Source organism: Convolutriloba macropyga, chromosome 4 (genome assembly GCF_964194025.1).
Source record: "Convolutriloba macropyga chromosome 4, txConMacr16.3, whole genome shotgun sequence".
NCBI lineage: Eukaryota > Metazoa > Xenacoelomorpha > Acoela > Convolutidae > Convolutriloba > Convolutriloba macropyga.
The window spans coordinates 64,585,641-64,611,002 of NC_134471.1; the positions used below are offsets into that span (position 1 = coordinate 64,585,641).

The following is a 25,362-nucleotide window of genomic DNA, read 5'->3' on the forward strand; positions in this document are numbered from 1 at the left end:
TCACAATTCTTTTTGTTCAGCAACAAAATCACTCCAAATTTTTTCACGTGTTCCATTTTCCGCTTCAAAATTCACTCCGAAAAATTTGATTAAAAAAGATTTCTCCAATACTCCTCTTCGAGTTGTAAAAGGACAGCGCCCCATTGCAATTCAAATTCTTTGAAAAGCTGAAAAAACAGAACACTGTGCAGAACAAAACGTCATTCGTTGAGTAGGCTCTACGGTTAACAACAATAAGTCTGTAACGATGCCTTTTAGAAGATCAACACCAAATCGGAAATATTTATCATCTATTGAACTCAGATAGCCAATTCAACTCTGAAAAAACAGGTAAAAATTGATACTTTTGTTTCCCAACAATTAATTCAACTTTTTTCAAATTTCACTTCGGGAAATGATCAAAAACCATTGCAAACAACAATCAAAAACGAATTGCAGTATACTCGACTGAAATTCTAGAAGAACCTACCGATCTGTGCACTGTTTTTATGGCGTCTTTGACATGAATGCAGCGTTCAAATTCAGTTATCAAATACACAATAAATTAACAAAAATAACAAAATAACTGGGTAAAAAAATCTGGCATTCTCAATTCAAAACGTGAAATTTTATAAAATAAAAACATGGCCAGGATTTTATAAACAAATCTCAAGGGAATACTTCCCTTTAAGAACTAATTCCGGGAGGACTTTCGTTAACGCAAAAAACTTAAACATATGAGATCCTTCTTGTGTTCTATATATCATTTTACAAATTTTTAGAAAATAGCCGCAATAGATTCGTAGATCGGCAGTCTAAAAATAAACAGTAAAAAAGACAGACCAAATAAATTCGCCTTTTCATTGAGGGCTGATCTGTTATATTTTGATTAAAAATCTGTATAAGTTATTGCAGCCTCTATTAGCTGATCTCTAATAACCTTCATTTAGAGTGACACACACCCATTTGACCTTATCTCTTTGAATTAAAGTAATTAAAAGTCAATTTCAAAGTGAGCAAGTCATTTTTGAGAGTGAGGTAAGTCAAGTGTGATCAAAAATTTAATCACGCACATGAACAAAAAAAATGACGTCACACATGCAATTCAGTTGAAATTGCACGAACGAATGAACAAAAAGTGGCTGTGACGTCATATGGTCGTAACAAAAATTATGACGACGAAATATAAAAACCAGGAGAAGGCCAATAATAGCCCAAGCTATCGCTGTGCGGCTATTGAAAACAAGTACTCATACCACGAAACAAGAAGCAGAAAATTATAAGGCTATGCAATGCGAGCCAACACGGCCTATGAACAATTCCTAAAAGTAAATATTCCGTTTGCAGACCAAAAGTATATTTCAGCTCACAAAAAACTGCAGCACTAATGAATTAGAGCTCATGCAAGTCGTTTGGGCTGTAGGAACCTTCAAGAACTGCTTATCTAGTTTACAGTTATCACCACAAGGAATTACTTTCAGCACTGAAGTAAAAACAACAATCGACGCAACAAAACAAACGAAACCAATTAATGAGTCACTTTGTTAATAATTGAATTATGCTCATTTAGGTCTTAACTTTCACGAACATGTGTTATTTTTGCTAATTTTTTAAGCAACATTACTGTTAATGGGTATTTTTGTTCCATCGCCGAAGTGACGAATCAATTTTGCACAGTTTTGCAAAGGCTCTGTGTTACGCTGTGTAACAATCCTAGCTGAGTAACAAAGAACTGATAACGTATTATCATAAACTCACCAAAGAGTATATTACTCTGTCATTCTCATTTTTTCGGCATCATAGATTTGCCGCTTAATTGCAAATCCGATACTCATTTAATTGTTTAGTTTTACACAAGTTTCCTATTTTTTCGAATTTTTGCGAAACTAAGACCAGTACTTTTACCTGATATTTATTATCAGTTATCACTTCTTTCGGATCAAATCTCTTTGAAGACATATCTATCATTAATTAAGTTGATCTCATTGTTTTTATCTGAGTTTGATTTTCCAGGAGGAATGCCAATACAACATTCTTATAATTATTATATTAAAATTGTAAGTAACAGCAGTCCCAAAAATAAGTTAGGAAAAAGATTCTGGAATCAATTGAATTTATAATCCAACAAATGCGCACAGTTATTATGTTTTAATCCAACAATTTTTAATCCAACAAACGCGCAAAGCAAAATTATGTTCAAGCATCTGAATGAAGACATCTGAAATCATAAATGACAGGGACACAGCGCTAACAATTCTAACATTTCAGTAGATTCAAGCAAAAATAGAAACATTGGCGAATTAGTTATCTCATCTAGTCCCTATAGGGGCAATTAAAAGCAATCGAAAAGCGGATGGAAATCTAAAACATCAAGGAGTTCAAAAAAGAGTATGCACATAAATCCAAGGAAAAATTCTGTTCAACCAATCGGGTATTCAGATGCTCTCAAAACAATAAGCAAGTCATAATAGGCTAAGAAATCTGTCTAAAAAACAGAAAACCGAAAAAGTGCAAAAAATTAGAGAGAAGTAGTTTCAATCTTCGCCATTTTCTGTCATATTTCTCTACAAATAAAGCTGCATATCCACGAAACTGTAACCAATTGTTAACTAAAATTTGCTCAATTATAAACTGGTCTTTTCAATACCCATTTGAGGCATTAAACGAAAACAATCGTCAAAAATTGCAACAATTAGCCCAAAAATCAGCTAAATAAATAAAAAACCTACAAATTAGCATAAAATTCAAATTAATTTCCATAAGCCTTCAGACCACTACCAAAACCAGCTCATAGCAAAACCTCTTAACCAAAAAAATGAAAGAAACTGCTTGAAAGTGCCGCAGGTGAACAGAGAATTTCGCTCGCTTACAGAATTTTTTTCACACTTCAATTTCCCGCTCTCTACAAAAAACTGCGCTCTTTTCGCTCCACTCTTCATTTCATTTAGCAATAAAATCACTCCAAATTTTTCACGTGTTCCAATTTCAACTTCAAAATTCACTGCAATAAAATTAGTTTAAAAAGGTTTTCTCCAATACTCCTCCTGGAGTCGTAAAAGGACAGTTATCTTATACAATTCAACAAACTCTTTGAATTGTTAAAAACCAACTCAAACAAAAAGAGTTTACAATTGCAGCCTTTATAATCATCTTGGTTGAATCGATTGAAAAAACATCTAAGCTAAAAAATATTAGAGTTCAAGACCTCTGCAACCCCAAGATAACTTTGATTTCACATACTTCATAGCCAGTACCTCCATAGCTTCATTCCTGTTTCTATACATTCTCAGCGCATAATTTTCTAACAACTGCGCCCATTTTGAGACTTTTTGCATTTTTCCTACATGTCTTCAATCTGGTATTTTAATGCATTGAGAACACACCAAATGAGTATGAAAGGCTGTCGAGCATTTGTTGTAATAGAACCAGTACACATTCTTACGAGAAAAATTCTCCAAACAAAAAAACGCAACCGAATTGGGCCAATAGATCTCACAAATGGCCAGTGGACGGCCTAGCTTTAGCTCAATTTATAGGGCGTGGTGATGACCGCGTTGGTGGCGCGTGGGAGATAGGACGAGGGGATTGGATCGGGTGGGGTGGGAAATCATACTCTTAGAACCGGTGTTCATACCATGAATTATGTTGATGAGGAAAAGTTAACAGGATCAGAAGAAAACAAAAAATCTCATTGAAAAAGCCCAATGTAAATGCTAGAAACTTTGTTTGAGAGCAATAGAAATGATTAATTATGTATTGATAGCAAGTATCTGCTAAAATGTTTAGTGAAATCGAGGGTATGATTTAATTCGAGATGACCCCGGTCTAATTTTGATCTTTCCTCATTGAACATGGCTCCTGTTGTTATCTTAAATTTCCTCAACGTTCGAATAGCAAAATTTGTGAGTATAGCTGGCAAATTGCCGGAAAATATCGCCGATATAGACTCTTGTGGCGTTCCCTGGAATTGAAACAACTTTAAAAAATATGATAGACAGATTGACCACCAGTCATTCAATAGCCCACTAGACTATCTGGGTTAAAATTGGACCGTCATATTTATGAGACACACATGCTCTATAAGGAAAAAATTCTAATAGAGCTTTTTCAAAACTAATATTCGAAATCAAAAACTCCAGACTCTAATACTCAAGAATTAGGGCATATCCGTTTGGCAGTTCTTAGATGCACACTATTGATCTTTAACTAGTAAATGTTCATAAAATTTAAAGTTCATTAAGTCTTTTTTTGAGGAAGGTAAGTCACGCAATTGACCTAAAGCAGAAAAAAATGAGGTGAAGCACAAAAATTTTAACTGCAAAGCAGTAGAAGTCGCTGAAATTGAAAAAGTCAATGGTCGCAAGAACCATCAATGGAGACAACGAATGAAAAAAACAAAGCACGACAAGTTCTGACGTACAGTTCAAAAAAATTACACTGACTAAACAGAAAACTAGACCTTCAACGGACTATGAATGGATTGGGAAAATCATTTAGAAAAAAATCCAATCCAAAAATCGAAAAAAAAGTAAAATGAAAATGAATCTGCCGCATGTGAACACAAAATCACTAGCGAGAAAGCAAATTTTTTGTTCAAACACCGTTTTCTCACTCTACTTTAAATAGAACTTTTTCAAAACTAATATTCGAAATCAAAAACTCCAGACTCTAATACTCAAGAATTAGGGCATATCCGTTTGGCAGTTCTTAGATGCACACTATTGATCTTTAACTAGTTAATGTTCATAAAATTTAAAGTTCATTAAGTCTTTTCTTGAGGAAGGTAAGTCACGCAATTGACCTAAAGCAGAAAAAAATGAGGTGAAGCACAAAAATTTTAACTGCAAAACAGTAGAAGTCGCTGAAATTGAAAAAGTCAATGGTCGCAAGAACCATCAATGCAGACAACGAATGAAAAAAACATAGCACAACAAGTCCTGACGTACAATTCAAAAAAATTACACTGACTAAACAGAAAACTAGACCTGCAACGGACTATGAATGGATTGGGAAAATCATTTAGAAAAAAATCCAATTCAAAAATCGAAAAAAAATGTAAAATGAAAATGAATTTGCCACATGTGAACACGAAATCATTAGCGAGAAAGCAAATTTTTTGTTCAAACACCGTTTTCTCACTCTACTTTAAATCAGAGCGAAAAAATTTCACGCCGCAAAACAACTCGCGTTTTCGCTACACTTACTCCTGTTTCGGCGTGACCAGAATCACTACTTCAATTTGACTTCAAAATTCATGGAAATAAGTGAACAGATCTTTAAGAAAGAAATATTTTTTGAATTGTAAAAACAAAGCAGGACAAGTGCTCACGTACAATTCAAAGAATTTTCATTGACTAAACGAAAAACTAGATCTAGGACGAACTATGAGTGAATGAGTGAATTGGAAAACCATTTCTAATAAAAATCAGCTTAAAAATACATAACATACCCGGCAGATTGCCGGCAAATAGCCGCCGTTGGTTCCAATAAGCATGATTGGGATTGAAAGAATAGAAGAAATTGAAAAAAAAAAGATTTTTGCACAAAAACATTTTTTGTCCCATTTTTTTATGGCATTTCATAGTTGAACATACTTCTGCTTCTTAGCGAGAAACTAAGGGGGCTACTATCAATACCAATAAGCATTTTAACTAAGGTTTATAGGAACGACGTTCAAATAGCGGGCATCTAAAATTGGGCTTTACGGGCTTATCCCGTTTCTGTTTCTGACTTCAATTCTTTATCTTGAATCTGTTCATTTTGTATTGCTTTGCTGAGCAACGGATGTTCAAAATAACTTTAACAGAATGAGAGACGAGAAAAAATAGCCTAGAGAAGTCAAAAATAATTCACGCAAATTGTTGAAAAAGCGGCAAATTGAGGTAAAGCGAAACATTTTCCTGTCCGACGAAGTAAAAAACATAGCAGAACAAGTCCTGATGTACAATTCAAAAAATTTTCATTGACTTAACAAACAACTAGACCTAGAACGGACAATGAGAGAATTGGTAAAACCATTTCTAAAAAAATTAGATGAAAAACCAAAAAAAAACAGAAAAACAATGTCAAAATGCTGCTAGGGAGAACAAAAAATCACTAGTGAGATATGTAAATTTGATTCTAAAAAAAACTAGGTCCAGAATGAGCTGTGATTGGATTGGGAAAACTATTTAGAAAAAAATCCGATCCAAAAAATCAAAAAAACAGTAAAAATCAGAGTGAAATTACCGCATGTGTACAAAAAACCACTACCGAGAAACCGAAATTTTGTTCAAACACCGTTTTCTCACTCCACTTTAAAATTAGAGCGAAAAAAAATCACGCCGAAAAACCACTCGCTTTTTCGCTCCATTTCCTTTCCTGTTTCGGCTTGATCAAAATCACCACTACAATTTGACTTCAAAAATCATGAAAATGTGTGAACAGATATTTAAAAAAAAGCGCCCCAATACAATTCAAATTCTGTGAATTGTAAAAAGTAGGAGCGCTATAATAGCCGGCAGAGAAGATGAGGGCGGCTATTAATAAACTCAAAAAATCAATGTCAAAATGCCGCTAGCGAGAAAAAAAATTACTATCGAGAAATGGAAATTTGATTCTAACAAAAAACTAGGCCTAGAAAGAAATATGAATCGATTGGGAAAACCATTTACATAAAAAATCTGACCCAAAAAATTGAAAAAACAGTAAAAACTAAAGTGAAACTACCGCATGTGAACAAAAAACCACTAGCGAGAAAGCGAACTTTTGTGCAAACACCACATTCTCACTCCACTTTAAAACTAGAGCAATAAAATTTTACGCTGCAAAACCACTCACTTTGTCGCTCCATTTCCTGTTTCGGCATGACCAAAATCACTACTCCAATTTGACTTCAAAAATCATGAAAATGTGTGAACCGATTTAAAAAAACAGACAAGGCCCTAATACAGTTCAATTTCTTTGAATTGTAAAAAACAACGATGCCCCCAAAAACAGCCGCTATCACGTCGCGGCTATTGACAAACACTGCTAATGTGTTGAACATATTGCAAATTTACACAAGGAACAATTTTGCGGTTTGATTATGTACAAACCTAAGGTTGATGTTAAAATTAAGTGTCTGAGTTAAGCCGTAGTCTCACTGTATTGTAAAAAAAATTGCATATCCAACTACACTGGCAAAATGATCGAACTACATATATGGGATTCGCTTTTTTGTAGCTTGCTAAAGCCAATTGGGGCCATTAGCTCTGGATAAGTGCTAAAATGATGAGGGTCCAGATCAAAATGAAATGAAATTTCTTCCACTGCTACCTCGTTAATTTCCATAAACGTACACTTAAAGCCTACAAAAGCGTTAAGATTATTACACAGAGAAATCGTGTCCTCTGTATTAACTAGTTTATCCCTTTTGTCACCAAAATTACGCACCTTAACCCAACGGAAGAATATAGAACGAAAAAGAACCCATCAGAACATTTTGATGAAAACAAAAACTTGAATAACTGCTTCAATATTCCTTCTGGTGCAAAAAATGGCATCAGTAGAAGTTGAGGCTTCTATGTAAGCCATACAGTTATTTGGTTTCTCTTGTAAAACAAGATTTAAAAGCTGGGAAATTAATGTCATACAAATTTCCATTAAACCACTGGCGTGAATCTAGTTTTGATATGCGCTAAATTCAGTGCACGGAAAAGAAAAGGATGGAAACCAAAAAGAGCGGGAAAGGGGGTTGAAAATGGGATCTATACTACATTCAATGGCTTTTACAATCTTCAAATTAAGCCGCTGGTTTTTTTAAGACAAATGCTCTCAATGGGCAGTATGTGTTGGCCATCTTCGTGCTTAGCCTAATCATAGGAGGCTAGCTTAAGTGGGCAAGGATAAACAATCGACCAGCATCAGAAGAATTGCTATCGATCTATTAGTGGGAGCTGGAATCTTTTGCCTTCTTCATTGGGGGTTGGGGGGATTAACTAAATTCACTATAGAGTCTTCGAATGGCGTCATAATATGAGGTTGTATCACTATAACCAGCAGAAAAACCTGAAAAAAATTACACTAATTGTTGAAGCACTGACCATTGCTCCTTTAGGAGTGATCTGCCGCCACATAAGTTCTGCTGCTCACACTTGCGATTAGGAGAGACTGTTGGATAACTCAAGTCAAACACGTCAAAGGCGTAAAAAGAAGCAACCAAAAAAGGGCGTAAAAGTGACTCGAAAAGTCAAAGTTGAGCAAAAATATTGCACAAATAACATAGCCGGTTAAATAATTAAACTATTAAAAACTGCTAAAAAGAAACTACTAAAAAACGGTGTAATATAACACCACCAACTACAGAGGTAAGACAGCGGTAAGTGATCGAACAAAAAGAAGTCAAAATTAAAGTCATAAAGAAATCTGCTTCAGCAGAAAAAACTGTTTAAAAAGACAACATATCGACAGTAATTGCTTCCAACTTCGTTCGAGTGCAATTATTTACTAACACAATAGAAGGGGTGTTCAAACCTCCAAAGACACCACCATGAGTTTCTAGGTCTTCAAGCGTTCTTCAGCAGCTTAGAAGAAATGTACATAGAGCTCAATACGATGGAGTCAATACGAAAATTGCTCAAACAAAAGTTTTCTATATAAAAGACACTCACGTTTACAATAATTGCTTCAAATTGTCAAAAAACAGGACCTAGATAATTTTCTCAAATTTAACGCAAAAACAACCAAATGAACAGTTTGAAAACAACAAAAAAATCTTTTACGCGTTATTTTGAACTGGCACTCATTGTGGTATTCATGCACAACTAGAAATATAAACAATTAACGACGGGCGAATTGCTCTCAAACGACGGACGAGCAGTTGGCCTCCGCAGTACGCATCTGGGGCTCTATGCTAGCATTGGGGGGATAAGCGGAATAGAGGAGGGGTAGGGGTCAAGCAATGGCGGGTTATAGGGCTGAGAGGGCTGGATGAAAGGGGGCTAAAACAACTAGGTGGAGGACTATAGACTATGTGTATGTTGGGTGCCGATTGGAAGGGGGGTGAGTTGGGAGTGGGGTGAATGGGGGAGGGGGTTGAGATACAGATATAAGTTGAAAAATTTATCGACGCCAGTCTAAACATTTAAGAAACATTCGGCGATAAACTCAAAAAGCTTGTTACTATTCATTCCGCAGAATTTTTTTAATCAGGGACCTTATAACCGAACGAGTGTTTTGAGGCGACAATTCCTTGGTGCAAATAGTGGTTCCTAGTCTCGAAAGTTTGAACCCATCTCAATCACTCCCTTTAGCCCCAACCCACCCCCAGTCCCCCTCCTTTACCTCGTAGTTTCGATCCCTCTCTTATCCAGCCCTCTTGACCTTACTACCCCCACCCCCCCCCCCAATAGCTGAATCCCCTCTATTCCGCTACCCATTAAAGACTCTTTAATGGTTAGAGGAGGAATGGGGGTAGTCAAGCAATGGGGGGGGGGTAGGGTTTGGCGGCTTGGATATGCGGGGGGTCGAAACCGAGAGGCAAAGGAGGGAGAAATAGGGGTGGTTTGGGTTGAATGAGGGGAGGGAGAGATGAATAGTGGTCAAACTAAGATTAAGAACCTCTCTTTGCAGCATAAAATTTTCTCCTGTAAGCACTTTTGGTGAATCACATTCATAATGACTGGTAAGGAGTAAGGAGTAAGAGAACTTAATGCCCTTCGAGCGTTACCTGTTTATCCGTTTTTGAAACTCAAATGGGTTAGCCAAAAATTGCTCAGGCGAAAAATCGTAAAAAAGACCACATAACTAATTTAATTGTTACAAACTTACGACAACTAGAAACACAACAGGAGTTCTCTATCCGACCAATAATTGCTCAAGTAAGACCCATTCACGTCGAGGAAGTCAAAATAAGGGCTCACTTTTTTGAGTTTGCAAAGCTTATGTAACAATTAAAAGGCGAGATCTGAAATCATTGAATTCATCGGTTTGATCGGTTTAGTCAGCTAAATTAATTGTCAATTTCAAATAACCGAGCGAAAAAGAAATTATCTTAGTCAAATCAACTTTACACATAACACACAAATATAGCTTCTTGAAAAACTTTCTTTGATCGACCAAATTATTCCCGCAATTTTTTATCAACATTTGAACAGAACATCACATTTTCAGTTCACAATTTCTACTATTATAGCCAGTCCCGTAAAGTTGACACGTCCGCAAAAGCTCGATAAAAATGTTTGATATGAAAATACGCATCAAAGTATTCGTTGCCCGTCAACGCTGTCTCAATTTTGCTTCATTCTCTACCAATGGTCATTTACAAGCCAGCGCCCAAATACATTTTGTATCTTTTCCTACTGTGCCCCCCCTCCCAGTACGTTATGCGTCATAATGTATTACTATAGTATAGCTGACTATAATCTATTGTTTTTTGCCAAATAGCAATTGGTATAAAGGTCACTTTTTAGCGGAATAAAAAAGGTGAAATGAACCAATCTGTCCCCTTTATTTGATAGGTGGCGCTGGCTGTAATGCTTCGAATTTATTTTAATGCTTTAATTTTTTCGATCTTCATTGTCGAAAATGACCTTCGATCCTCTCTCAATAGTTTTGAAACAAAAATTATATAAACTTTGACCTTGAGGGATCTTATACAATATTATGACACCTTCACTTGCGTTGCAACTCAACGGGACTGACAAACGTTTAACTCAAATCAAGTTCGTTTGTTTTCAGAAGAAAAGACTTTTTCAGTTTGTTGCTCATTTTTAACATCATCAAATGATGAAATGCATCATAACCTCAGCGTGAACAACGTCAAAAGTAATGTTTCTGTGATCATATATATCGTCGATTAATCAGCATTTTGGAGGCAAAACCCAAAGCCACTTGTAATGCTCCGGTTGTTGCAAATTGTGGAGATATTTGGTATGATGAATCGTCCGATCCTCCCACTCCAGATCCATAATCGAAGGGTCCTGTCAATCCGGGGATATGTTCCAGTTTTTCTTCTCTTTTTTTGAAATTTATTTCATGCATGTATTGATTGTTTATGGTCATGATAGGACAGTTTAAATTCAGGAGTTACGATCTAAAGCTTTCGGATTTAAACTAAAAATAACTAAATAATGTCGGGCGAATTAATCTCAAACGACTGGGGGAACCAGTAACTTATGTCTCCAAACTTTCCTCTACCTAGTTGAAACAAACGGAATAACGTCGGATGAATTTTTTTCAAACAATAGGGGGTGTAGCTTAGAAATATCGCGTCACTCAGGAAGTCAAAGAATGTTCTAGAACAAACGCACAGCACAAACGGTCAAGCGAAAAAATTTTGCACGAAAAGACTCACACTGATACAATAATTGCTTCAACCTTCGTTCGAGAGCAATTAAAAACTATTGAATATGTATGTATATTGGAGTCTTTCACATTATACCAACCCCCCTCCCATCTTAGGGGTGTTATAACGTTTAACACCTTCCCCCCAATCATGGTAATTATACCATAATGAGGAGCTATATTTTTTTTGGGGGGGGGGGTTAGAATTGGAAAGACTCGTATAATGCCCCGGAAAAAGCCGAGATACAGAACAGGAAGCCTGCTCAGATTGTAACATTTTTGGATCTTTTCCGTTTGTGCCCCACCAGTACGTTATGCTCCCCCGAGTTACAGAGCACGTGTCATTACATAGTAATTCATTATGTAAAAAAATGGCACGTGCGTCTGTGGGTTGCAAATAATATGCACTCACTAAGCTGGGGGGGGGGGGGTACAAACGGAAAAGATCCCATTTTTTGCCAATAATAAAAATACGTGACTTCAAATAAGTAGATCGAATTAAAAAGAGGGACAGATGGCTGTAAGGAACAGTTCCTCCGGTGTGGTTGTTGACAAAGCTGGTGTCATTGGGCATGGCGAGGGTCTCAGGTGCGAAGAGATATGCGTAGTCTTGCGTAGAGGCACGGGTAGCCAGGATAAGTGATGAGTTGCAAATGAGAGAGGGAGAGAGAACTCCAATAGTGCAGTAGTTGTTCTGGTAGAGCACGTACACACCACCGCCCACGTCATCTTAAACACGCCCAAGGTAAACAAGTAAACAAGAAAGTGACGTAACAATTTAGTAATGTAACAATATTGTACGAGGCAATAAAGAATCGTAGTATGAAAATGGCAGTCAGTCAAAAGTTGCAATTTATATATGAATGATAAATGAAGTTGAAGCGTCGGGCTGGGAACCCGGCTGCAGGGATTGCTGATCTGACCGCTTGGGTAGCAATTTTGGGTAAAGAGGACCATAAAGATAGTCTGACCAATCGTTGCTTCCAGGTCTGAGAAGAGGTTATTTTGTACTGGCATGGGGGTGGTCCGGCTAGAGGCCAAACTATAGAGACAATTAAGTTCCTGATTAAGTTCATTGGGTAAAAATCACAGCCTGGAACAATTGTCATTTATATGATCAATTGTCAGCAAAAGAGATTTGGATAAATTGAAAGTTAAGCTGCAGAGAAAAAAATAAACCAAATCATTCCTTTTGTTATTTAGGTCATAGCAAAAATTAAGAAATTTATACACTTTTTTTATAAGTTCTTCAAAAAAATTTTGGTGACCAAATCATACAGTTTAATCATCAATTTTGGGTTAGGATGCAGTTTTTCATCTAATCCAGAGATTGCTCAGACCACCAATGTATACTGTAGAAAAATCACAAACATTGAGTATTTGCCCCAAAATTGTTAGAAATGAACAGATTCTTATGTTAGTTTTGTTCAACATGAGATTATTTTGCGACTGTAAAGGAACTGAGATTAAATTTGCGACTAGCCACAGCTGTAATGGTTCTCGCAACCCAAATCGATTTCAACAAAAACGATTTTTTTTAATCAGAAACAATTTGGTTTTCAAACTAACAAGTTACCTACAGACGCTGTACTCTGACTCATTTTAGATCTCGCAGAATCTTTCAATTCAATATTGCACGAAATGTTTCTTAAAAAAGCTGAAAGTTTCAACTTTTCATCACCAGCTTTTTTTACTTCCTAACAATGGAAATCATTGCGCCCAATGTGTTAACGTATTTTTAGAAAGGTCAATTATGAATCATGTTCGCCAAAGAACAGTTCTCGGACCACAAATTTTTCTTTTCTTTGTTAAAAAATTCTCTGAAACATTCAAAGCCAGTTTTTACATTGTCTAGTTTTCAGATTATACGAACTTGGTCGGCCATACTGAGGCAAGAGTGAGCTTTTTCAGAAAAAGTTCTCAAGATTTTTGCAAGAACGAGATAACTCCGACTAATGTCGGAAGAATTGCTCTTGAACGAAAGGGGGATGGAAAAATATTTTAACCCGCCGGGGTTCAAACCACTGACCTCCTCATGCAAAACCAAATCCACTTCCCACTCGTCTATCAAGCCCTTCTTTATAATAAGTTGCAACCGAATTTATATTAACAACAAGCTTTACTTCGGAGTGAGAGATTCTTGAAAAATGAAGAACGAAAGCGCGAAAAGTCACTTGAGAAGACAAAAAATGTTCTAGAAGAAAAGCGCAAAATGGTCAAGCGAATAATTTGTATAAAAAACAATTGCTATGAGTTTCGTTCAAGAGAATTTAATAACCAGCTGACTCTAAATGCAAAAAATGGTATTTAATATTTTAAAAATAGATCAGAATTTGATTTATTTCTTTTAAAACTTGGTCAGATCCCGAACCACAACTAGATTTTGTTTTTAAGCACAGATTTATAAAACCAGATTTAAGCTGCCGTTATTTTGATATGCAGACCCATTCATAATTTTTGCTGGAAAATCACTTGAATTCGCTTTTAAGTAAAATGGCGACTATAGTTTGTCCATATCTGGTGGGCAATGACATCTCTTTGTGTTAGGGGGTCTATTCAGGCTCAACTACTGTGAAAATGGACCAGTACTGGATTCGAACCAGCATCTCTTACTTGCAAGCCTAGTGTGCTACCCATTTACACCAACTGGTCTTAACCTCTCGAACTTGGGCATCTCTTATAACCCGTTCTCACGTTCTTTCTTGTTCCTCAAGGCTTCATTTCTCTAGCCAAGTATACTTTGAACAAGTAGAGCTTCTTGTCAAGCTATGTCAAGATTATCTTATGCACAATTTACATTAGGTTGTTCTCTCTCAACCTTCTAACAGTTTGGAAGTTAGAATTGTTGTTCTCTATTTCATAGTGCGTTCAAATCTCCTGTTCAGTGCAATTAATCTGGACGTCATAAATGCTGGAAACATATAGCGCATAAATAGTCAAATTAACATGGCAATAAAAGTTTCCTATTCAAGCAGGAATTATGACAATTGTCGGTATCTTTTCTGGAAAGATCGATTTTCGCTCCCTGATTTCTTTATCTCAAATGTTAGCCTTGTAAAATTCCAGACCTAAACGACTAACGTCGGGCAAATTGCTCTCAGACTATCGGTAACGGGGGGTGGGGGTCAAGCGCACTTGGTTTTCGTTGAAACACGGTGAAGGGGTTGTCTTTGAGCGGGTGGGGCAGTTTGGTTGAACGATGATTTTGGGCGAGGTGTAGTAGAGGGGGTGAATTAGAGGGAGTGTAATATAGATAACCTGATCATAAGATCCGACCTTCCGAGCATGCCTCAAATATAGTTTCGCTGAATTGCAGCAGTTTCATTGAATTAGTCGGATCTAATATACCCCCCCCCCCCCCCGCAGCTTAGTAGGCATAAATAATAATAATAATAATAATGTCAGGTGATGTCAGGTAATGTCAGGTGAAAAATCTTATAACATCACAAAAATTGTATTTGGGTGGCAAATAAAGTGGGGCAAACAATAAAGATCATTAAAGTCTATTAAACCGAATAGATCTAAGCGATCATAATGTTTTACAATAAATACCTGGTTATCATGTTTTTGAGGACGAAAAATAAATTTGTTCAGACTAAAACCAGTCAGGGGAAAAATCATATAAAAACATCAAAGGACCAATAGAATCGCTATAACCTTCGTTTGAACGCAACTGAACAGATATATAGACTTTCTGAAAGTTCGGGAACATTGAGAAATTTTAAAAATGTTGCCAACCGCTTAAATATTAAGCAGAACCTCAGAACAAAAAACAACCTATTTACGAACATAACCAACTAACGTGGGAAGAATTGCTTCCAACCACTAGTCGGAGCTGCTAACTAATCGCCCCAAATAACGTTATTAGAGTTTAGATACCACTATAACCACTGAATAGATTTAGCACGTTAGACAATGAAGTTTAAATCACTCAAATTGAATAAGTCAAGGGCGGAAAAGCCACTAGAAAAATCAAAATGTTTAAGAAAAAATTTCTCATGAAAAGACTCGCACGTTTAGCATAACTAAATCATTCTTCTTTCCAGAAAAGTTGAGTGAAAAAAAAGAAATTGGGTGAAAACTTTTGATAAAGAAACACGTCGTGAAGTTGAATAACTTGCCCTTGCGATTCAGAGCTGTGAAGCCTTAACCTCTAAGCAGAATCTTGAACACGCTTCAGTTTTATTGGTCATTTTGAAAATATATCTTGAATTAAATACATGGCCACTTTGGTTTCTTTTAGGTCTGGTTTTTATATGCTGAAGCGCATATGAGCAGCCTGATTGTGATCTCTATAATTACTTTAAAATGATTATAACGAATTGAATAAGTCAAGGGCGGAAAAGCCCCTAAAAAAATCAAAATGTTTAAAAAAATATGTCATGAAAAAGACTCGCATGTTTACAAACATTGCCGGCAGATTGCCGGAAAATAGCAGCCGTCGATTCCAATATGCATGATTGGGATTGAAAGAATAAAAGATACTGAAAAAAAAAGATTTCTGTACAAAAACACTTTTTAAGTCCGATTTATTTTGATGGTATTTCGTAGTTGAACAAACTTCTGTTTTTTAGAGAGAAGCTACAGGGGCTAATATCAATACCAATAAGCATTAAAGATGGTAACTAAGACCTATAGGAACGACGTTCAAATAGCGTGCAATTAAAATTGGGCTTTATGGGTTTATCCCGTTTCTATTTTTGACTTCAAATTTTAATACTGACTCTGTTCATTTTGAACTGCTTTGCTGAGCAACTGATGTTCAAAATTACTTTTATCAGAATGAGAAAAAAGATAAATTATTCTAGGGAAGTGAAAAAGATTTCACGCAAAATGTTAAAAAAGTGGCAAACTGAGGTAAAGCGACATATTTTTTTGTTCGACAGAGTAAAACATAGCAGAACAAGTCCTGACGTACAATTCAAAGAATTTTCATTGACTAAACAGAAAACTAGACATAGAACGGACTATGAATGGATTGGGAAAACCATTTAGAAAAAACTCCGACCCAAAAAATCGAAAGAACAGTAAAAATCAAAGTGAAATTGCCCCATGTGAACAAAAAACCACTAGCGAGAAAGCGAAGTTTTGTTCAAACACTGTTAACTCACACTATTTTAATTTTAGAGCAAAAAATTTCCACGCTGCAAAACCACTCGTTTTTTCAATCTACTTCCTGTTTCGGCGTGATCAAAATCACTACTTTAATTTGACTTCAAAAATCATGATAATGTGTGAACAGATCTTAAAAAAAAACTTAGCCGGAAGAATTCCGGAGACGACTCGGAGGAATAACTGCCCATACTTTTGACTAAACAACTGCAACAACTATTGTGAAACCTGAACCTCCTCAAACATCCATAAACATTTTGAAGAACAGAAACGGAATTCAAAAACAAATTGAAAAACAAAACTAGGAAAACTTGCGTTTTTTTATAGTACAAGAAAACATAAAGCCGAATAAAATATCTTTACAATTGGAGCAATGGAAAGATCGCAAATCAATTTTCAAGTCATAATAGGCTAAGAAACTTGTCTAAGATTAAAAAAAAGAAAGACCGCAAAAAATAAGAAATATGATTGAAAATTTCTCATTTTTTCTGTCATTTTTCCGACGACAAAATGTTTTAATCCAAGAAAAATTAGCTATTGGCATGCGAATATTTTCTAGATAACAAGCTTCTATTCAAACCCCATCTAAAGCATTAAAAAAACAGGCCAAAAATCATAAAATTTCATCTAAAAATCAGCAAAACTGATCAAAAAACTTCAAATTAGCATTAAATTCAAATAAACTACTCGAAACCTTCAATTCCCATTAAGAAAAACCTATAACAAATACAATATCATAATCAAACCTCACAACTACCAAAAGTTGCAAAACAACTGCTTTTAAAAGCCGCACGTGAACAAAAAAATTTCGCTCGATTGGAGAAAACCACTCTTTTTTTTTGCTCCGCTCTTCACTTTTTTTCAGTACCAAAATCACTACAAATTTGTTAACGCGTTTTTTTTCACGCTTTGAAAATCACTCCAATAAAATTGATTTAAAAAATAAGGACTTCTCCAATTTCGTCGTAAAAAGACAGCGCCCCAAAGCAATTCAAATTCTTGAATTGTAAAAAGAAGGAGCGCTATAATAGTCGGTTGAGAAGATGAGGGCGGCTATTAATAACTACATCATTCTTCTTTCCAGCAAAATTGAGTGAAAAAAAAATTGGGTGAAAACTTTTGATAAAGAAACACGTCGTGAAGTTGAATAACTTGCCCTTGCGGTTCAGAGCAGTGAAGCCTTAATCGTTAAGCGGAAGCTTGGACACGCTTCAATTTTTTTGATCATTTTGAAAATATATATTGAATTAATTACACGGCCACTTTGGTTTCTTTTAGGTCTTGTTTTTATATGCTGAAGCGCATATGAACAGCCTGAGTGTGATCTTTATAATTACTTTAAAATGATTATAAAGATTTGTAATTTGATGTTTTTAAGATGTCAGTACTTAACTTAAGGAATATGCTTTCAACTTACATATTGCTTACAAAAAACGTTGGTTCAGAGGTTTCGAAAGCGTGCCATTAACTTTTTGGCAAGCAATTTCTCATTAAAGATTTTCTACGTGAAGAAAAAGCGCAGACAAATTTTAAAGAGAACAATCAAACGTAAATTGTGTACAAGAAACGCTTGCAGCAAGTTAGCAACAGTCCCTGGTATTTCCTAGAAAACAGAAACAATTGCAAAAAATTCTGCTAAGCAATGGCATGAATTGAAATGAAAACGCAACAAGGAAAAAATCTATTTTAAGGCTAAGAAATTCAAAGAATACGAAATCTGTTACTTTGCTCAGGTTTGATAATTAGACCCGCTCGTGCTTTTTATAAGAACTTGGACGGATAACTGATAGTGCCAAACAAATAAGAACAATCAGTGAAGATTAGAGCTAGCCAAAAAAATCAAAATTGAATTGACTAATTAAAATGAGTCTCATAAAAGTTTGATAAAAGATTGTCTGACATAAAATTGAACAATTTCAGAAACAAGTAAAAAAGTAACTATGTAAAAAGTAACAATCTACTCAAAAACTCTGTACGTTAAAACATAACACAAAAGTAAAAACTGTTTTTAAAAAGCTGACAAGATAAACATTAAAATCAAACTAATTCGAAAATGTTGGAAAATTTTATTTATTTCTCCATATAGGATTAGCTTAATAAATATTTTCCCCACTCATACAGTTGACCGCAAAATTTATGCAGGCCGGAAATTTTAGTTCATTTAAGAAATTTTATTTCTTGGATTTATATGAAATTTATATATAAATTCATAAATTTCATTTCTTACTCTATGCAATCTTTCTGCAATTTTTCAAATCATAATCAAAAAGATGGTCATATAAATCTCCAACTTTTTTGTAGTTCCCTAAAATAGCCACTTTAAGGGAAACATAGCCCGCAAACCGCCATTGAACAGCCGCCGCCGACTCCACTGCCACCCAGTGAGACTTTGGGTTTTAAACCTTTAGAAAAAAAGTTAACAAGAAAAAATGAAAACAACCTTTCTTTAAATTGTTTTTATTTTTATCTAAGTGTTCAAAAATGTTCTGATTTGGTCCGAGATTTCACTAGATTCAAAAAATGGTGAATTGGGCTTCGTAAAAGGAGGAATATAAGCGTTATATTAGGATCAATTAGTAGTATAAAAGCTGTTGAAGCTCAAGCTTCAATATTTCAACATTTCTTAATTTGACTTTTGCATGATTTGATTTCTAACTTTAGTTCATATGTTTCCATGCTAAATTACCGCTGAAACCATAGTTTGTGAATTCACTATTGTCAAATCGATCTTATATGCAAGTGGTCAACATTGGATTGTGCATTTTGTCAAAACATTTCAATAAGCTTTTAGATGTCAAGCAACCGCGAGCGAGATGGCGAATTGCAACTCAGAACAACATTAGAAGCCAAATAGATCAAACCGATCCATTCCAAATCAAGTAACCAGCAGCTCACAAGATTGCCTAACAAACAATGCAGCTTACAATGCAAAGAGAAGATCAACAACTACGAAAGAGATTACAAGTCACAAACTCAATGTGTTTTATAATAGTTTTTAAATTATTACCAGAGTATTCAGGTTTAGCCCTAATTTTAAAGCGCGCCCTCCTCTCGTCGCGGAGTGTTGAAGCTCAAGCTTCAATATTTCAACAATTCTTAATTTGACTTTTGCATGTTTTGATTTCTAACTTTAGTTCATACGTTTCCATGCTAATTTACCGCTGAAACCAAAGTTTGTGAAATCACTATTGTCAAATCGATCTTATAAGCAAGTGGTCAACAAAGGCACCTCAATAACTTTATGCACTGTTTTCAAACATTATGTCTTAGTACCTGTGCTGTACTTGTTTATCCAGTTTCCATGGATTTCGGTTCCTGACCTTGAACGTATGTGCGTAAATACGTTGGATGTGCTCTAAATTCCATTTAGTTGAAACAGTGAGTGAGTAAATTTAAAAGCTGAACATGAAAGGGTCGACTTTCATAAAACTAAAAAATTTAGGCGACTGCAAAAAAGAAAAACGCTTGACTAATGGGCGTTGAGGCGCTGACGGTGACTCTTAAGAAGAAGAAGTGGTGATCTATTGTCAGCAAATAGTCTATATCCAGAACCATCTAATATCTGCTACCTTCCTCTCAAACAACTGGTGAGCATTTGGCATCAGTAGCACTCTGTGTGACTTAGGAAGGCTACCTCAGCTTAATTGAGAAGGGGGATAAGGAGGGGGAGGGAGGGAGGAGGAGGTCGAGAAGGAGGGACAAGCATAGGGAAAAGAGGAAGGTCAAGTGGTGGGGGTTGGGGCGTGTAGTGACGGGCCAAATTCTAAAGAGTTTATGTTAAAACACTCCAATTGTCTATTTTAATTTTATGGTTCCAGTATTTTATCGCAATAAAATGAACTACAACAGCATAAATAATGCGCTTTTGCGAGGCTGTGCGCGCCTCTCAATGGTTCAACATACTTCATATTTTTTCTTTGTTCCTTTTCGTAATGTTCTGAAACACTTTTTTGGGACAAGTTTGGGTACTGTTTTTTGATATAATCAACTGCGAACCTTTAGTTTTTTTGTTTTAAAATCCATCCGTTTTACAAATAATCAAATATAAATTTGAATAGCAAGTTTCAGACAAATATAGAGTTTCAGACAAATGTTTGTGTTTTTGCAAGAAATTTTCAATGCAATCGGTTCTTTTTCCATATTCAACAGAAAGTTTGATGTAACAAATTGAAAATTTTTTAAATGTTTGAAATGTTTTTGGACAATCTCTTAGATATCAAATATTGCATTCGGTCATTTTTGTGCGCTACTCAATCCCTAAAAAAACTTCAGAGCATTCCTTTCCCAGTGATTCTGGAATTTTTATCGTGCAAGATCTGATAAGATGCTGACTAAGAATTTTTATCGTGTAAGATCTGCTCAGATCTTACACGATAAAAATTCCTCTTATCAGAAGTTACACGATAAGAATTCTGTTAAGAGGAATTTGATCGGGTAAGATCTGATAAGACATCTAATAAGATAAACATTCCTCTTATCAGAATTATTATCGTGCAAGATCTGATAAGACATCTTATAAGATAAACATTCCACTTATCAGAACTTTTATCGTGTAAGACCTGATAAGACGGAATTTTTGTCGTGTAAGATCTGATAAGACGGAAGTTTTATCGTGTAAGATCTGATATGACAAGTTTTAATGATTTCAATTTAACCGTATAACGTAGTCAAGATCCTATGAAAGTAAAAAATAATCGGTCAGCTAACCAATTATGATACAACAAAATGCTTGTTGATTCTGTTTTGGCGGCAGTTTTTTTGTGAGTCTTAACTGGATACTATGGCTAGACTTAGCAGGCTAAGATAGTTTTGGTCATTGAAGAAAATTTCTCAGCCTAGTTTGATAATCACCGCTTCGGAGAAAGCCCCTGCCACTCAAATAATCTTTTTTACAATATCTTTTAAGTCCTAAAAGACAGTATAAGATGTTTTTCTCTTTGTTGCTCTGACACTTAAGTGTTGCATGCTGTAGCTTTTTGGCTAGTGCTTGAGAGCAACTCTGAATTGTCTTCAATATGAAGAATGTGCCATACTTCAAGAATTTTTGGCGTATAAGTATGTTTATCATGTAAGATCTGATAAGAGGAAATTTTTATCGTGTAAGATCTTACAAGAGGAATTTTTATCGTGTAAGAACTTATAAGAGGTATTTTTATCGTGTAAGATCTTATTAGAGGAATTTTTGTCGTTTATCGTGTAAGATCTTATAAGAGGAATTTTTATCGTGTAAGATCTTATAAGAGGAATTTTTATCTTGTAAGATCTTATAAGAAGAAGTTTCATCGTGTAAGATCTGATAAACGTCTTATCACATCTGATAAGAAGATGCATCCCCTTACAGGCTATTAGCAAGATGGTTTTGTCAGAAATTTGTCAGATCTTACACAATAAAAATTCCAGAATCACCGGAGTTTTTAAATAGATTGAAAAAAACCAAAAAACAAAATCTTTAACAACATAACATTCCTTTTCGTATATATAGTATGTTCTCTTTGTAGTCAAATAACTCATGTTGTCTATGCCGTATCAGTTGAATCAAGTTTTAATTAAATGGGAGAGGTAAGAATTTTTGAAGTCAATTAAGAATCCGAAATATAGAATATAACCACCTAACGTCAAACAAATTGCTTTCAAATAAGTAGTAAGCAATTGGCTTTGTTAGTAGCTAGTTGCACGACAGGCAGAACCTATTTTTAGTTTGTTTGAATGGGATAAGGTGTGTATGTGTTGCGGGAGCATATGGGTTGGTAAGTGTGGGTGGGGCAAGTGTCCAAGGTTGCGGATGGAGTGAGGTGGAGTGGAGGGTTGTGGATTGCGGGGAAGTGTGAGTGGGGGAGGAAACGAGGGGATTATTACACAAACACAAACACAAACACACGCACACACACGAACACACACGCACATTTATACACGCACACACACACATACAAACACACATATACACATGCACACACACATACACACATACACACATACACACACAACCCGAATTTTACACGCGAATTTTATGTACTCACACTCACACGCCCCTCCCCATCCAAAAATGGCAGCTACAAAAATTACACTTACAATCGCACACTGTCCGTTTGTAGTTGAACTGCTGGGTTTGATTAGATGCACCCCCAGCACCCCCACCAGCGCTCGTAGCATTTGTACTATTTGCACCACCTGCACCCCCAGTTGTTGCATTTCCAGTACCATTTCCAGTATTTCCTCCAGCATTGTTTGGAGCTGCAGCCGTACTTGCCCCGGCAGCTTGCGGGAGAGGTGTTTTGTCAACAGCTTCCATGCAGATCATGTTATCGTAGAAGCCCATAAAACTCCAGTTGCCATACATTTTGTTGTCTGAGTCTACAACTGCCTTCACCAGCTTCTTGCATTCGTCACCCACAGCCGTGATTTCCACATCCAAACTCTGTTCAATATGTATAAGTTTCAACTGTTTTTTACCCTCCATGTTTCATATTTTGCAACTTTAAATTGGTATAAAAAGCTCTAATAAATCGTTCAACGTAAAAAATATGCAAGATAAGTGAATGCAGAAAGCTTTGTAAACTAAGCGGTGATTGTGGTGAAGTTATAAATCAGGCGGTGAAAGCGGTGAAAAAACATATCGCCTGGTAGCGGTGCAATTACATAATTTAACCTCCGAATTTAGCGGTGATATAACATAAAATCACCGCCTAAAAAAGTGTCCCATATATGTGAGATAAGCGGTGAATGCGGTGAAATTACATAAATTCAACGCTTAGAAAAAAAGATTTAAAAGATGTAAGATTAGGGGGTAATTTTTGGGGGGTAAAACGATGTAAGATAAGAGGGGTAATGGGGAGTAAGTCAGGAATTGTTAAAATTTACCCCCATAAAAATACACCCTAATCTTACATCTAATAAACCTTTTTCTAAGCGGTGAAATTACGTAATTTCACTACTTGAGTTAGCGGTGAACTTAATAAATAATCACATTTCACGGCTAAGATATGTAATTTCACACTAAAGATCCCAAATCTTCCAAAAATTAAACACGCATGTTTTACAGAAAGTAGAACAAATTTGATTCAATTTGAAAACAAATATCCCAGAAGTTTTTGAAAGATGGCGCAATGGAAGAAGAAGTGGCACATATGCAGGTCGGTAATTTGTAGTAAGAGGTGAAATTACATATTTCAGCGGTAAAATGTTGTAATTTTTTGTAAGTTCACAGATGACTCTAGCGGAGAAATTACAATTTCACAGCGTTTCACCGCAAAATTATGCACAAAATTTTTCACCAGTTATCTTACACATTTTTCCAAATTTTCCTCGCCCCGGATTATCAATACGTGTACAGGCGTTCTTCTTATGTTATTTTGCATATAAATATACGAGCAGTGTCCACATATTGGGACAATAGACCGAAGGTCAACAGATCGAAAGCAAAAGTTGGGACAATAGATCGAAAAATAAATTACTCAAGTTGCGTAGTGGCCAATCAGAATTAAGCGCTTATGTATTATACAGCCAGCATATAACATGTTCTGTTGTGATATGTTGTTGTAATTATATATCGGCTCGCAAATAAAGCTTAATTTCAACCAATGAGAATAGAGATTAATTTTCGATCTATTGTCCCAAATTTTTGGTTTTCAGTCTCTTGTCTTCTCGATCTATTGTCCGATCAACCCATTTTTTACATGCTAACACTGCGAATATTTCAAATATAGAAATAACGTTTTTCCAATAATGTATGCATGGATGAAACTTTGTTATAACCAAACTTTAATGTTTTGGAGTACAAGAATTGGACTGATCAAGTTAACTATCGAGGAAACTGTCGTGAAAGTGCTTTAATTTCTATCAGTCATTCGGGAAGCAATGAAAATTAAGCAGGCGTTAGTATTGAGGGAAGTTGAGTTGAGAGACATCAATCTAAGGTATATGGTGCATAGGATAATCTTAAAATAACTTTACAAAGATTTCTAATTTTTCAACGTATACTCGGCTAGAAAGACAAAGCCTTGGAGAATGAGAAAAAAATCAAGAGTGCAAGAGTGCGACTTATAAGAGATGCCAACTTTGTGAGCCAAAACAAGTTGGCGTAACGGTTAAACATAAGACTTGCAAGAAAAAGATGCTGGCTCGGAACCAGTATTGGACATTTTTCACAGTAGTTGCACCTGCTAAGACTTCCATAACAGTACCCATATGTACTAGCTATAGCAATGTTCAAGCAAATTGTTCGAGTGAAAATTGCGTAATTTCGGCTTACTGTTCATGGCACACTCAACATGACAGAAAAATAGTGTCAAAAAATGTTCACTTGCAACGAAGGCTTTGATTATGCTTAATTCTCGGCATCATTGAGGCTGCTCAAGTGGCAAAAAATTCTTTTGACTTTCAAGTAAATAAGTAAATCTTAACTTGATTTACCAGTTCTTTCTGAGAACTTGGAAAGTGCTAATAGTACCCGGGTTGAGGAATTTTCCGAAAATTATGTAAAAACTGCACTGAAATGCGCTGAATTTTCAGCGCAATTCCTACAAAGTTTCAGTGCATTTTAGCACAATTCAGCGCACCAATACGAAAGGTTTTTGCGCTGAGCTTTTTGAAAAAAAACACCGCATTTCAGCGCATTTCTTAAAAAGTTTTTGAAAAAATTTCATAACCCCGGTACTATTAGCAGTTTCCAGGTTCTCAGAAAGAACTAGTAAATCAGGTCGAAATTTACTTGAAAGTCAGGAGAATTTTTTTTGCCACTTGAGCAGCCTCAAGGATGCCCAGAATCAAGAAAAATCAAAGCCTTGATTGCACGTGAACAACTTTTGACACTGCTTTTTCTAACATGTTGATTGAGCCGTGAAAAGTAAGAGAAAGTCTGGTAATTTTAACTCGAACAAATATTTTCTCTTAAAAACTTTAGACGTACAAACAAAACTTTGCATGTCATCGTAACATGCGCCGTTCTGGACACCTTAGTCGGCGTTTTAG

The 25,362-nt window shown here is 35.7% G+C and overlaps 2 protein-coding genes across 4 annotated transcripts in view; both read right to left on the reverse strand.

The window, feature by feature from the left end:
• LOC142338607 (selenoprotein S-like) overlaps positions 1–25,362 on the reverse strand; it is a 482,730-nt gene that overhangs the window by 432,600 nt on the left and 24,768 nt on the right. The window lies entirely within an intron of this gene.
• Positions 1–25,362, reverse strand: part of LOC142338608 (uncharacterized) — a 52,956-nt gene that overhangs the window by 3,331 nt on the left and 24,263 nt on the right. For 2 of the 3 annotated variants that reach the window (XM_075388435.1, XM_075388437.1), the window contains 3 exons: positions 22,465–22,810; positions 11,815–12,012; positions 10,611–10,916 (listed from right to left, as the gene is read on the reverse strand). In XM_075388435.1, coding sequence (XP_075244550.1) covers positions 10,780–10,916; positions 11,815–12,012; positions 22,465–22,810 — 681 coding nt within the window. In that variant the 3' untranslated portion in view covers positions 10,611–10,779. Of the gene's footprint in view, positions 1–10,610; positions 10,917–11,814; positions 12,013–22,464; positions 22,811–25,362 lie in introns of those variants that run through there. The other variant, XM_075388436.1, reaches the window with a different exon arrangement.